The sequence below is a fragment of the Seriola dumerili genome, unplaced genomic scaffold (genome assembly GCF_002260705.1).
Source record: "Seriola dumerili isolate Sdu_G_001 unplaced genomic scaffold, Sdu_1.0 BDQW01000149.1, whole genome shotgun sequence".
In the NCBI taxonomy this organism is placed as follows: domain Eukaryota; kingdom Metazoa; phylum Chordata; class Actinopteri; order Carangiformes; family Carangidae; genus Seriola; species Seriola dumerili.
In genome coordinates this window covers 7,348,096-7,362,996 of record NW_019174404.1, presented here as the reverse complement: position 1 = coordinate 7,362,996, position 14,901 = coordinate 7,348,096, and the positions used below count along the sequence as shown (strand labels likewise).

The 14,901-nt window shown below is 41.5% G+C and overlaps 2 protein-coding genes across 2 annotated transcripts; one reads left to right on the top strand and one right to left on the bottom strand.

Moving 5' to 3' along the window:
* Positions 1-604: 604 nt before the first annotated feature.
* On the top strand, positions 605-5,716 carry LOC111225779 (collagen alpha-1(X) chain-like). Its single transcript, XM_022750808.1, has 3 exons — positions 605-655; positions 1,036-1,180; positions 3,216-5,716. The coding sequence occupies exons 1-3, from the start codon at positions 650-652 to the stop codon at positions 5,069-5,071; spliced, it is 2,007 nt and encodes a 668-aa protein (XP_022606529.1). The 5' UTR covers positions 605-649; the 3' UTR covers positions 5,072-5,716.
* A 3,070-nt stretch (positions 5,717-8,786) lies between these two features.
* Positions 8,787-11,298, bottom strand: LOC111225802 (myristoylated alanine-rich C-kinase substrate-like). The gene is made up of 2 exons (XM_022750832.1): positions 11,114-11,298; positions 8,787-10,087 (listed from the first exon to the last, which is right to left on the bottom strand). Exons 1-2 carry the CDS (start codon positions 11,207-11,209, stop codon positions 9,500-9,502), a joined length of 684 nt encoding a protein of 227 aa, XP_022606553.1. The 5' UTR covers positions 11,210-11,298; the 3' UTR covers positions 8,787-9,499.
* Positions 11,299-14,901: the final 3,603 nt, after the last annotated feature.

Sequence of the window (14,901 nt, the reverse complement as noted above, 5' to 3'; positions counted from 1 at the left end):
AAATTAAGAGTCTGGTACTGTACATCCTCAATGCAACCTTTGTGAAGCAGTACAGGTGCCACTACAAATCTGGTGTCGTTTTGTTTATTTATAGATGTGCTTTGACTATTTTCAGACATTTTCATATTTATACAGGGGGTCTTATAAACATCCATCAATATAAACATAAAAAGCATAAAAAGTTTAAATATTGTAAAAGTTTAAATGTTGCAGTGTAAATATCAGTGTTAACAAAGCTGAAAATGAAAAGTTGTCATCACTTTATTCCTCTTACACAGCTTGCTTGTGTTCTATTCATTTATTTATTTCATTTTTTTGCTTTGAAGATGATTATTTCCTAGTTCAGAAGAAGACTGAAATAAGTGATAATCATGTGTCTGGATATTCAAGACATGGAGGCACCCTGATGTGTCATGCCCACTTTGGGCAGATCTGTCTGCTAATTACAGCCTAGCACTGAGGAGGGAGGTACTTGCATGGTGGGGGCCCTTTTTTTTTTTTTTTTAATGATGCGAGGGGTAGATATGGTATAAATACTCACATCATTGTACTGGGAGGCAGCATATCCTCAGTTGTGCTCCTACCCTAAGGATATACAGCAGCACCAGGAGCTAACTGGTGCTGAAGAGATTGGTTTTCCCTCCTTTGGATGCTGGTAAGTGTGTTTTCTCTTCCTCTCTGAACAGCTCTATCTCTGGAGGAGTGTAGTCAACATCTTAGCTGTGTCTAGGCCTAAAGTGGTTCCTATTGCATGCTGGGGAAGGGAGGCAGATTTTGGCTTGCTTTGAGCTTCCTTGGTGATATTCAGACAGTCCTGAAGGATCCAGGATGCTCTAAGTGAATCAAAAACTGAACTTTACACTGTGTTACTCTAGCTTATCCCATCTTATTTGTTGCTTATTGAGTTTCTGCAAAGATGTACACTTACTGAGGCACTTAGCTGAGGCAGTTTTTAAACTAGTCTTAAACTAAAGCTTGCTGACACTGTGTACTTGGAGACTGGTTGTCCTGACTGCCTCCTTGCTTCCCCTGCAGGTTAGACGTTGCAAGATGGACATGCGAGTAGCAAGCATCCTCCTCCTCATGGTGACCATGGCAGCAGCCCATGGGGAGCGTTATGTGGTGAAGAAGTTGGTGAAGGCCGCCCCTCAGTACCAGCCCTACTCTGTGAAGAGCCAAGGTAAGAAATCACAACCTCCTCCTCTATACAGTCTCTTTTTGACAATGCTAGCATTTTCTGCTTCTTATTTCTTCACAAACACATCTCTAAAGTCAGATTTTCCTCTCTAAAAGACTAAACATTTCATGACAGTCTTGCCTTACCTTTGAATCTCCACCAAGGGAATAAGCATCTTTGTTGTGGCCAATATGGGCAGGAGAAGTAGTAAGACACATGCTAGCCACAGCCAGCTGCACTTTACTTTGAAAACTCAACTCCACCTTGCTCTGAAACCATCCTGTGCTCTGATTGGCTGCAACAGTGTGCATGCTTCTCCAATCACACAGTCCATTTAGATCTGGGCTTTGAATAACACTTATTTACTCAGTGAAGAGCTTTTCAGTTTTCTTCTGCTGGGACTCCTCAGTCCTCAGGCAATCACATTAGCAACATTTTTACTGAAATGATTTTTACATTTTTTTCATTTTATAATCATGATGGTTAAAGCAATAGGCACCATGTAAATACTTTTTTCTTTTTGAAAACTGAAATATTCATGTGTCAGTCACATTTCTTAATTTTTGTAGTGTTAGGGTTAAGATGGTCAAAACTGAATATTTTGAGAAGCATAATGTTTAAGACTACTCTTCTATTCAGTGCATTTTGTTCATTAAATCTTTTTTCTCCTTTCAGTCATTTTAGCTGTAAATGTTGCCACATCTTTTGCTTTCAGACACTCATGCTAGTCAAGGCACATTTCACTTATTTTTTTTAACATAAATGAACTTTGTTTTTTTATGCAAAACAAGAAAAATATCCATATTAGAGTTCTGCAAACATTGATTTACTACATTTTAAAAATGTTAATTATGGTGTGGCTTACATGCATTACAAAATACGAAGTGTTGCTCTTATGTGAAGCAGCATATTGCTATTTTTATTTGAGAAAGTAGCTGTTAGTGAATTATTTTTAGTTTGACACTGACAATTACAGTCCAGTCACCCAGCAGTGTGGTTTGATTGGGTGTGCCTGCTGAACACAGAAGTAGAAACATCTGTTTGGCTTTATCCAAACCAGGCCAAAGAGTGAGCCTTTTACACTCAAACACATGTTACCACATTAAGGCGGCAAATAAAAAAGACTCCCTCTCATTTTGACCTGCTGTTTCACAAACAAGACACAAGATCTCTTAAAGGTCTGTGACCGGCACACATAAAATCCTTTTCTTTTATTTATAGATTTTTAAATAAATGCCTAAATATTAAAATAAATGTATAATGTAAGTATATGAAAAGAAAGCAGAGACACATTTCTACATTTCATCTGGAGAACTCGCAAGTTTAAGATTAGAAGAAGGATGTAATAAAGGTTCACCATTGAATCAGCTCCATGTATACCTCATATCATACCTCAAAAGTACAAGATTGGTTCATGGGACTAAAACTCGCCCCACCTCTAATTAGAAATCAGATACCATTGAATCTGTTATTACCAATCAGTAAATTATTCTATATTATGTCCACCATTTTTTACTTTATGGTGCAAAACACAAGAGCATTGAATAAGATTTTTTTTTTTTTTTTTCTCTAAATTAATTTCACAATTGATTGTTGAACAACCTTGTTGTCAGTTAACAGGACACTGCCAAACCTCACTCATACTCACATAAACTCAGAGCTGAGAGCTGGTCTTGTTCTTATATTTTTCTGAGCGGTAATTAGAGGTACTAGAGTCTGTATCCTAAGATCTCATTGTATGAATATGATGCTCAGAATACAGGTTCACATTTTCATTATAAAGTCATAGCAAACTAAACAAGAGGTTTCAAAAAGCACATTATAGTTGATCCTGTCTCTCTCTCCCTAGTAACTCTAACAAGTAATTTCAATTTAAGTACTACATCATACCAGTGCATTGCAAGCTACAGTGGCAATATCATGCATAATGGCAATATCATGCAACACACAATTAATGAGTGCCTCCACTGTGTGTACATTTTCACCTGTTAGTTCTGTGGAGTTTTGTTGTTGTTGATTGTTTGTTTGTTTTTTGTAGTACTGATGATGCACTCTCTTTCACTCTTCACAGCAGGTGAGCCTGGACCTCCAGGTGAGCCCGGCCCTGAGGGACCTGCTGGCCCCCCTGGCCCCCCAGGTGAGAGTGCCGAAGGTCTGCCTGGACCCCAAGGACCTCCTGGATCTCCTGGATCTCCTGGCCGCTCCATTGCTGGCAAACCTGGATCCCCAGGTGGACCAGGCAAACCTGGCAGCCATGGAGCACCTGGTGAGAAGGGAGACACAGGAGCCCCTGGCCCTCAGGGACCTAGGGGAGCCCCAGGATCTTCTGGAAGCCCTGGACCTGCTGGCCTCTCTGCAACTGGCAAGCCCGGACCTTCAGGTCTTCCTGGAGCAATGGGACCTAGAGGAGAGCCTGGTCTGAAAGGACACCCAGGTGTACCCGGACTTCCAGGTGCTAAGGGTGATAGAGGAGTGGGAATTCCTGGAGCTCAGGGTGAGACAGGACCTGAAGGACCAATGGGCCCACCAGGAGAACCAGGTGCATCTGGAGTTGGAAAGCCAGGAAAACAGGGTGCACCAGGAGAGTCAGGAAAGCCAGGTAGCCCAGGTAGGGATGGTGCCCCTGGTCCCATGGGACCACAGGGAGCTAAGGGACACACTGGTGCCCCAGGTGTAGGTCTGCCAGGTAAACCAGGTGAGAATGGTGCCCCCGGTCTGCCTGGCCCAGTTGGCCCTAAAGGCCACCAGGGATCTGCTGGGGGCCCTGGTGCTCCTGGAGTCCCCGGATATGGAAAGCCAGGTGTAAATGGAGAGAAGGGAGAGAGGGGAGCTACAGGTAGCACTGGAGCCACAGGTCCAAAGGGTGAGCAAGGTCCAACAGGTTATACTGGTGCTACTGGTGCTACTGGCCCCACTGGTCCTGCTGGACCTCAGGGTGCAAGAGGTTTCCAAGGTGAACCTGGTGCCGTTGGCCCCAAAGGTGACACAGGTGCAACTGGAGCTCAGGGACCTAAGGGAAACAAGGGAGATCAGGGACCACAGGGTTTCCAAGGAAAGCAGGGTTACCCAGGCGCAGCTGGTCCTCCTGGACCCAGAGGAGCCACTGGAGCCTCAGGTGACAAAGGAGATGGAGGTGCTCCAGGTACCCCAGGTGCCCCAGGTATCCCAGGCCCTGCTGGACCCAAAGGTCTTCCCGGCCGTGCAGGTGAGCCAGGTGCCTCTGGTTCTGATGGTGCTCCAGGTGCCAGAGGACCTTCCGGGCCTCAAGGTCCTGCTGGTGCTCCTGGCCTTAAGGGACACCCAGGTCTGCCTGGCTCTCCTGGCCCTGCTGGTTTAGCTGCTAAGGGTGTCCAAGGACCTCAGGGTGCCCCTGGTGCGCCCGGTGAGCCTGGTGCTGATGGAGAAACTGGCCCAGCTGGCCCTCCTGGTCCCCCAGGTCCTCCTGGTGAGGTTATGTTTGAGAAGGGCAAGGGATTTGGTGAGGTTATGGTCAAGGCCCCCATGTCTGCTTTCACTGCATCTCTGGCTACCCCTTACCCCGCTGCTGGCACCCCCATTAAGTTTGACCAGATTGTGTACAATGCTGAGAATCACTATGACCCTGAGAGCGGCATTTTCACTTGCCAGATTCCCGGAGTTTACTATTTTGCCTACAGCATCCATGTTAATGGAGCTCATGCCCTAGTTGCTCTGTACAAGAATGGCCAGCCTGTCATGTTCACTTATGATGAGTACAACAAGGGCTTCCTGGACCAGATGTCTGGTAGCGCTGTCCTCTTGCTCGATGAGCAGGACACAGTCTACGTCCAGATCCCCGATGATGAGGCCAATGGCGTCTTTGCTGCCGAGAATGTCCACTGCTCTTTCTCTGGGTTCCTCATTGCTTCAACGTGATACGTTGATACAGTAGCTCCCAAAAGCCAACCAACTAAATTTGCAATCTATTTCTCAAACTAAAGTAAACTCCCTGTTCATTTTTCCTCAGCCAAACAGACAGGCAGTTCACCCTTCTTTGAGGAATAGTAGCATCTCGACTTGAAAACTACAAGAAATAGGTGCTTAGAAGAAGGAAAACTAATTTATGAAAACAGGTGATCAGGGATGGGGGAAGCAATCCACAAAGTTACCAGTTAGCTTTTGTAATGGAGACAGCATGTGAAATTGAGGTGTTATAACTGTGTTGTGTCCTGACTTTTTCTTTTCCACTCTGTTCCTTTTATACTGACTTCAACTGGCAAGTCTTAATTTAGTGTTTGTCCGTTTTTTTTTTTTTGGGGGGGGTTTTTTGTTTGTTTTTGTACAACCTTGTCTTTGTTTGGGTGACCAATAACCTTATTAAAAGTACACAAATACTTTCTGTGCAACATGTTGTAACTGTTGTCCTTGTATGTGACTTGAATATTGTGAAATGGTAATGGTCAAATTGACTGTTATAATGAAATAAGTCACCAGAATACTGTCATACAAACACCAACTGTTTACCTGCAACATTGTTATATCCCTGAACATGCATTATGTCATGTAAAGCATAATGACCAAAATAAAAGATGTCTTAAAAAAATGTTTTGTCTCAGGAGCACTTTTTCAATGGGAACCAAATGAATATTAACAATGAACTATTTTTTCTAAAGACAAATTACTTAGAGGAACATATTAAATAATACAAAAATGTGATTATTCATTTATGCACTCAAGTTTCTATCAAAAAAGAAGATCAATTTTAATCTGTTTTGACTGTGGTTATTAGAAAAAAAAAAAGAAAAGTATTTTGTACCTGCCTCCTAATGCATTAGGGTTAAGGGTCAAATACAGACCAGCGCCTCCTTGGGCTGGGAGGTATTTCCTCTTCAAGAGCACTTCAACACATTACCTTGAAACCTATCTGCTAGCTTTCCTGTACACTGAAAGAAAAAGGAAATCTTATGATCTCCAGAGTAAAATGTTACAATTTAAAAAACATTTGGTTGCTGAAAAAAGATGAAAGGTAAATAAATGAGATAATCATAAATGATTAAGAATGGATGCTGACATGCTAGCTGCAGACAGCCACATGGGTAGGCCATAGTATTTCTCTTTGATAAGTTGATAAGAATAATATAGTGTAAGAATAATTTAACGTATATAATATAGCTCATGAGTCCATGTCAGCTGTGGAAGAACTTAGCTCCCTTTTACTGAAGTAAAAGTTGAATATGCTGATGTAACAATTACGAGCATTAAAACTTAAATATCAAAAGTAAAATAAGTCATACATGCAGAATGATCAGGTCATCAATATATTACATATAAAATTATTGAATTTCTAAAGCATTTTATTGTTCAGCATGTTGGATTTTTTTCTGTAACAAGGCACCACATTTCAGAAGTTCATCATACAATATTTCCATCAGAAATGTGAAGTAGATGTAAAGTAGCACAGAATGGAAACACAATGACCTTTTAGGGCGAACCGGAGCAAATTAATTACCGCTGGGCCGCCCATACTCCTATTATATAATCCTTAATTTGTGTTCATTTTAATTTGATTTAATGTCTTTATTAGAAATCTGCATCATGTGAACACAGTATAAACTTAGAAGATAAAGCTCTGAAAATAACAAGACACAATATTAGCTCATATTACAATATCAACCGTAATTGTTACTGTACTTTAATGGTTTAAATTCCCTTACAAACTACCACCAAATTACCATATACAATGAAATGAGCGTTCAGACTTAATTAAAGTAGTTGATTAAATGTACTTGGTTATTTCACACCATTAGTCCTTAAATGCTGAGATGGATGAAGATGATTAAATATGAATCTTTTCTCCACATGATGGCTACTGGTCGTCTGCTTGGGAGCCAAAGTTTACAAAAGCTACTCTACCGTGCAAGTCTGAATATGGGTGTGCTGAAAATAGTTAGCGTGTAGGATGAGGGGACAGAGATGGTCCTCTGGCTGGGCAGCAGCTGTTTGATCTTCCCTGGGAGAGAGTGAGACGGTGGTTAGGTGAGGGGCCCAAGGGACAAAACAGAGAGGAAGCTGGTGGAAGGAAACCACCGGGGACCGCCATCTGAGGGGTACTGCCATTTGGAGACAGTCTGTGGTTGGTGCATGAGGTTGGATAGACAGGAACACAGATGGAGAGCTGCCTCTGGTCAACTCCACAAGCCACACTCCAAAATTATCTGCTGCACTTAAAGGGATATTTCACTCTGATCTATGTTTGTTTTTTAGAAGGCTCACTTTTCTGTATTTTTTGTATGCATCTGCTCTCTCGTGTATCCATGTGCCCAAAAAGAAGTAAACAAAGGAACCAAGGAAGGGACTGAGGAGGATAGAGAGTGTGTGGCATGGTGGGATACGTCATGGCTGTGAGCTGCATTTGAGCCACACTGGGGGCCAGAATGGGAAGCGAATCCCTCAACAACGTGACCAGGATGGGTGTGTAGACCAGGAAGCAGGAATAGAAATATTATGTGTAAAACACACCCTTCTTGTGGTGGCTGAAGCTGCAGTACACAGGGTTAAACTGGGTGCAAAGGAAATAGATGGGTTGAAATGAGCATGGGCACATATGTGGGCGGCTAAAAACACCCCAGTTTGCTGCAATGTTGTCTACTCTTAAAAAAAGGACCTGGTGTTTTTATGGGTTTTTGGATTTCGTAGAAGGAATCCCAACATGTTGAGGGTGAGCAAAAGTATCACTTAGGGTTGCTTAGGCTGCAGATACTAAAACTCTAGCTGGCGTAAAAATGTTTGTTTGAAACACTATCATTTATGGTGCAAAATACAACTAAAACCCCAAATCTCTTCACATGATTATGTTGTGGTTACTCCCCGAGTCATTTCCTAAAAATACTGCAGGGGAGCAAACACTTCCCACTTTGTCTCACAGCAACTAGTGCTTGTGATGATCACATACATTTTAGGATGTGCTGAAGAAGAACTAAAATGGGTAGTTTCAGACCTATTTTGTTACCTTTGCTTAAATTTAACCAATAAAGATGCAACTGAAAGGGTAATTTTTGCACTACATATTAAACACCTGTTCTATATAGACACTTTGCAGTATTTTTATCATCTTTTAGTCAATTTAATTAATGTAATTACATAATTATAAAGAAATTCAACCCCAATTCATACCAATATTTTTTTCCAAGTGTTAGAAGTTAATTTTAAAAGTTTAGACTCCAAATAAAACCAAATACAGGTTTTAAAAACTGCTCAGCTATGCATCCAGTGTTTTTCCATTAATGCACCACATGGGGGCGCTGTAAAGCAAAGAATCCATGGGTGCATTCATTTGTCTAGTGGCTGATCTCAGCCACAGAAATTGATCTGAGGAACGTTTGATATTTGCTAAACACTAAATAAATGAGCTCAGGTGCTAATTCATACTATATTCCTTTATTTTCTTCAGTGCTCATAGAGAATAGACTGAACACCTGAATACCACTTTGTAGGCAATGTTACGTTCCATATTGAATGAGGTGAAGCCTCATTATAAAAAAGATGCTTTGGAAGACTGCGTCCCTAACCCCTCATTTGTGTGCTTTCTAGATTTTCAGTGGTGTTGTAAGTCATCACAGCTTGATGCAAAATTTGCTTAAAACATCTCCCAATTTTATTCAATCTTACAAATGGTGAAAAACAAGAAAACTTCATTTACAATGGGTAATCTGTTAAAAACTTCAGTCATTTAGGTACATCTCAGTCATAAAACCAGTAATATCAAAGTCTATACAACGTGCATTACTACAGAGTTTTGAAATGGTGGAATCTAATGGAAAGTGATGAGTATCTATTGTTTTGACAGTTAACTAAATCTATTCATTCAGGAATGGTCGTGTCCACAGGAGCGTTGAGCTTAAAGAGTTGTAAACAACTGTGCACTGCAAAGACAACATTTAAGACTTGGTTTAGGACTTTCCCTTTAAATATCACAATGTGTCAAATCTTGCAGACACAGCTTTAGCTGCTACATCCAATTGCCCAGCACCAAATACTTTGATTAAATATGTCAAATTCAGCAACGTGTCAACACAGTCATGGTTTCATGTAGAAAAACATTCACACTCACATTCGCACTTTCACACTCACCCACGTCACAAATGCAAGCACCAATGAGCAGTGAGGAAGCAGCACACTCGCCAGTACACCTCCTGTCCATCACTGCCACGGACACTGCAGTCATTATGGATGAGATGGTTGCAGAATAGTAAACAAACACCAACAAAAAAAATTAACAAAAAAATCCCTGGTTTTAGACAAGTCCTCGCATTCCTTCAGACGGGCTCCATCGTCTCCTTCATTCCGGCGTCTCGTTCAGCAGGATTACTCGGCGGCGGCGGCGGCCGTGGCCTCTGGACTGGCTGCAGTTTCTGGTTCAGTGGGTGAAGCGTCAGCTGGTTTCTCCTCTTCTCCTGCTGCTGCTGCTGCCGCTGTTTCCTCTGCCTTCACCTCCTCCTCAGCTTTTGGCTCCTCGGCTGCAGCTTCCTTGGCTCCCTCCTCACCAGCCTCAGCCGGCTTGGTCTCCTCAGTAGCTGCCTCCTCGGATTCCGCCTTCTCTCCTTCGGCTGACTCTGCTCCTGCTCCTTCCTCCACTGCCTCCTCAGATTCCTTCTTGGTCTTCTTGAAAGAGAAACCGCTGAGCTTGAAGGAGGGTTTCTTGAAGGAGAAACGCTTTTTCTTCTGCTTGCCATCCTCGCTGGTGGATGGAGTGCCTTCCTCCGGCTTGGCAGAGGCTTCTCCATTTGTGGCTGCAGGCTCCTTCTCTCCATTGGCCTCAGCACCCTCTACTTTCTCGCCTTCTTCTTTTGGCACCTCCTCGGTAGGAGTGCTGCCGTTGGCTTGAACATCAGCCTTGTTGGCCTCCTCTGCAGCCGGAGAGGCATCCCCGTTGGTCTTGGCATGGCCATTCTCCTGGAAGGAAACAATGCAAATTTCATTCCTGAACAAGCACATCACCAAGCCATTTAAGCAAAAATTAGTTGAGTGTTCATTGCTTGTAATCTTGCATGTAAGGCCAAACACTAGTCTATATATATGAACATGTGGATGCAAGGCTGCCACCAGCCAAATATGGTGTGCTCATATTTAATCAAATGCACTGACTAGCAGTAACCAATAGGAAAATAGCCCTAAAACTGCAGCCACATCTGTTACCAGGAGAGTGACGACAGATCTGTGGCTTTCAGCAGTAGGCTACTCGGTTAGACCGCAGTACCGTCGGGATCCAGCAGGTGGCGTTCAATGTGAAGACGGTCGAAACAACATAGGAATTTTGGGATATTTTTTCCCCCTTATTTTATTGCTAATGTAGTAAACCAAAATGTGCAATTTTAAGTTAGTAATACTTCTTTCATCCCCATCTTTATGTTTATTATAAGCAATTCATTTTGTGGTTTGTGTGTGTGTGTAAAAACGTGGTTTCTTTCTTGAACCTGGCAACAAAGGCGTGGTATCGGTTTTTAAAATGGCCATGCCACAGTGAGAGCGACCACAGACCCCCGCTGCACACATTTCAACCAAATGAATTAAAACAGCCCCATTGTGCAAGGAGCTGAAGCCCCAAAGCAGCTGTGAAATGTTTGCAATAAATTGAAAAAAAAAAAAAAAGCTTTTTCAATCATTCTGTCATAAAGATTCATCATATCTCCTACATATTCAAAAGATAAATTAAAAAATATATACATGTAAAAATTCAAAGCATTTTAATTGTGTAGAAAAAAACTGAGTTTGAAATAACGTGGCGTTGGATAAAACATAAAACTGAAACAAAGCAGTCGCCAGTGAAAATGGATACATGTGGCCACTTTCCCTGATGCCGGTGAGCGTGGGGATGCGCTACAGGGAACATGGAGCACGCCATTGACTCAACACATCGGTAAATTGAGACTAAATTCCGCGTGGGCAATTAAGATTTCAATGATTCAAACGTAAATTTACCTGTCCGTTTGACTTGGCTGCAACAGCTGCACCTTCTGCTGGCTTTTCTACCGCAGCTTCCTCTTTTCCAGCGGTTTTGGAGATTTGTGCTCCCATGCTTTTGGTCCAACAAAGGAACCCAACCGATTCAAATGAATGAACAAAGACCGCAAGCTTCCTCCCCAAAAAAATCAAGTCAAACGCCGCTGACACCTCCTTCTCCAAGCGAAGCCGAGGAATCAGCCCGAAACCGAAGTGACCGCAAAGGGACGTGTGAGAACTTGCAAGGGAAAAAAATTGTGGCGAAGATGCGAAAGAGACGCGAATTCTTTCAATTTTTTCTCGAGAGCAGAGTTTGTAAATGGAGAAATTGGCCCCGCTGCAAATGAGATGCGGAGTACAACGCCCAAGTCCACTGATGAATGGGCAATGGGGCTATGACGACACAGCCAGCCCGTCTCCACCAATCACAAGTCCGAAATCCAACGAGTGGGGGGGTCATGGAGTGGAGGGCCATGGACAATGGCAGAGACACAACAACATGCCCAACAACTTGATTTAAATGCACGTTACAATGTCGAAAGTTGATCCCCCCCACCACTAAAATCATGACTGAGATTTAATAGAGCTTTAATGTCTAGTAGATTTAGTTTACTTCAATATCCCAGAAATCTCACTCCAGAAATATTTACTTTCCTTATACTGAGGTAAACAATATGTTTGGAGATGTGTTTTTAAAAAACTACAAACATGGCCAGCATTTCTTTTTACATGTAGCCTAGATGACGATCATCAGCTTATATAGCTTCAGTAGGCTATTTACTTTGCACTGGCAAATATTTTGGCAATTCTTCCATTTCTAAGTGCAGTAAATGCCATCTACAAGTCCAATAAAATTATCTTTTTTTTGTAATTGTATCTATATACAATAATTTACAATAAAATAGCCTACAACATAGCTTAAAACCTAATATATGCCAGCACCAAAACAACAGCATGTTTTGGACAGCTGAGCTGGCAAAGCAGAGCTCAGCTGGTCTCATGTTATATCATCACGCACCCTCCTGACATATGCCCTGCTCAGTAAACAGACGTCCCCTCTAACTATAAGCCCCTGTGCCCACAACTTCCCTCATCCCTCCTCTTGCATAATAGCGTCTTGTCTGCTTGTTGCAGCTGGAGCATCCCAGTGACCCAGATATAATGAGAGTTTATGGTCCTGTGCTGCTGCTGCTTTCTCCAGCAGCCTGCAGTGCTCTGACTCCACCACCAGCCACAAGTCTCCCGTCTCTCTGCCATCACTGCATGACCCACATCTCCATGGTTACCAGTCCAAAATGGCCCCAAGGAAGAGGTTGCACGTTGAGGGCTGAGTGATCCTGACTCCTGGTTATGGAGAAGTAGGGTGAGAGTGAGTTGAAAACCAAACAGTGCAGACAGCAGTTTGAGGATTAGGGTGACTTCTTTCACCCACCCTCTCTTCATCAGGCTAACTAGGCCACGCTCATTGTTGTGATATTCTGATTACATGCAAAGCTGCATTTATTATGTTGAGCTGCCATGAATAAGTGAACCGGAGGACAAAGCCAACAGGGCATGAAGTGTTTTCAAAAGCACCATGCATGCCGGGCATTTAGATGTAAAGATTTCACCTGTCAGGAATTGATACTGTTACGTCTATGATATCTATACCATGTCATTATCCTAGGTGTGTGTGTGTGTGTGTGTGTGTGTGTGTGTGTGTGTGTGTGTGTGTGTGAGCAAGAGAAATTTGTGAACTAATACCTCAAAGCATAAAAGGCTTCAAATCAACACATCATGCACTAATGTTTTCAATAAACTTCTCACTATAAATTATATCAAATATAACCCATTAATGGTCCCATCCAGAAAAAAAACAACAGAGCAAGTTTCTTTATTATTGTTTTTTTTTTTTTTTTTTGATTGACCACACACACATTTTTCTTTTAAAAATTACGAGCCACTACCAAACAGTTGAGATGTACTTTTGTGGAAAATTACTATCAAATGATAAAGACGTCAGTAGTATTTGAACAGGTTTGCAGATATGATATTATATGTGTTAGACACCATAGAACAAGATCGCAATGTGTAGCATCACCCACGATTCATGTCAATAAAATTTCCCTCCTAAATTTCACATTTTGAAAAGACCACACTGTGTTAAAAAGGCTGATTAGTCTGATATAGACAATTAGCCAGTTTACTGAGGCGAACAACAAAAAATTTGTCAGCAACAATTTTTAAAAGCACTTAGTTCTTTGTCACGTAAAACGACAAGCAGATTCTCCAGCTACTGTAAATTTAATATATTTGGACAGTTGGTCAGACAGAACAACACATCTGAAGACATCACCTTCTGTGATGGACATGTTTCACTATTTTCTGAAATTTTACAGACAGAACAGTTTAAAAAAGGACATGACAGATCAGTTGATTGTTGGTGCAGCTGTACTTTGATATGCTAGAAGTCAATGGACAGTCTTAGGCGGCACAGGGGGCTGACCATTAGTGTTTGGACAAAGTATCTTTCAAATAAATGTAATATATAAAACAAATCATCCTTATATTAGTGTATGTGACTGACGGTGATTTCAGTATTCCTTTGCTCCTAAGTATCTTCTTATAGGCTGATCAGAATTAACACCTGCAAAACTGGAGGAATGTTAAGTGAATGGAGGTCAAAGGTCACCGCCGTGATTCATAAATACATTACTAAGCAGCTCTTGTAAAGTATCAACAAGTATCATATATTTTAATCTGGGTGAGGGTTGTTTTTTGTCCTTGCACCCAAAGTTCCCTCTCAGTGTTTCAATTTTGCTGATGTTTTCCAGGTTCAGTTGCTTGGTAAACTTCCTGTGAAGGTAGTGAGCACCTCAACTTTGACTGAAAAATGAAAAAACTGCCAGGAGAATTTCGGTTTATAGTGGGACTTTACTCTGCTATTATTCATGTTGCATGGAAGGCAAAGTGTATATGCATCTTTTAATCCCCCAGCAGGTGATTTCACTTATGAGCAGCCCTTCAGGCAAAAAAGGAAATCACCTGCTGTTGATTTTAGCTGGAACAAAACCTTACACACCCAGACCTGAATGGGAAATTGTTGAACACAGCTGGATAATACAAAAGACAACACCCACAGGTTTATGAACATTTTCTCTTGGCTCCAATTTAAATTTTAGGTCTAATTAATGCTGCTGTTTATGTATGAGGGAAATAAAATCAACTGTGAGCTCTAATTGACTTGAACAAAAACAGACACTTTCCCCACCTTGCCTTGTTTTTCAGTCACTCCAAAGAGGAGGAGGCGTCCTACTACATATTGTAATTTCTGGTTGGAGGTAAAAAGTGTCAATCATACCTCTTGGTCGATGTGGATCCGCATCAGCCGTACGCAATAGCAGCTGTGTCAAGACCACCATGGATAAACCGGAAAGGAAAACGATTTTTAAGTTCAAAATAAAATCACAAAAGTTATTATTTTTGAAATGATGTATTAGACGTGCTTATTTTAATCTTACTCGTACTAATATAGGTTATGTGAAATTATCACCCTACAGAAAGGATAAAGTTAAAAAAAAAAAAACGTTATAATAAACTTTATTCATAGAGCACTTTTCTTAATGTTACACACTTTACAAAAAGAAAAAAAAACAAAGTAAAAAGAACATGAGCACAGAGGAAGTAAAAATAATAAAATTAACGCGATCGAATAAATGGGAATAGAACAGTACAAATAAAAACCCATCACCTATAAAGTAGTGTTAAATTCATATTTGTTTGATGAA

What these genes read in the sequence shown, in the direction of transcription:
- LOC111225779 (XM_022750808.1), top strand. An exon ending in CTACTCTGTGAAGAGCCAAG is followed by an intron (nt 1,181 to 3,215) that starts GTAAGAAATCAC and finishes TGTTTTTTGTAG; the next exon opens with TACTGATGATGCACTCTCTT.
- LOC111225802 (XM_022750832.1), bottom strand. Translation starts at nt 11,209, where the DNA reads ATGGGAGCACAAATCTCCAAAACCGCTGGAAAAGAGGAAGCTGCGGTA. An exon ending in CAGCCAAGTCAAACGGACAG is followed by an intron (nt 10,088 to 11,113) that starts GTAAATTTACGT and finishes GTTTCCTTCCAG; the next exon opens with GAGAATGGCCATGCCAAGAC.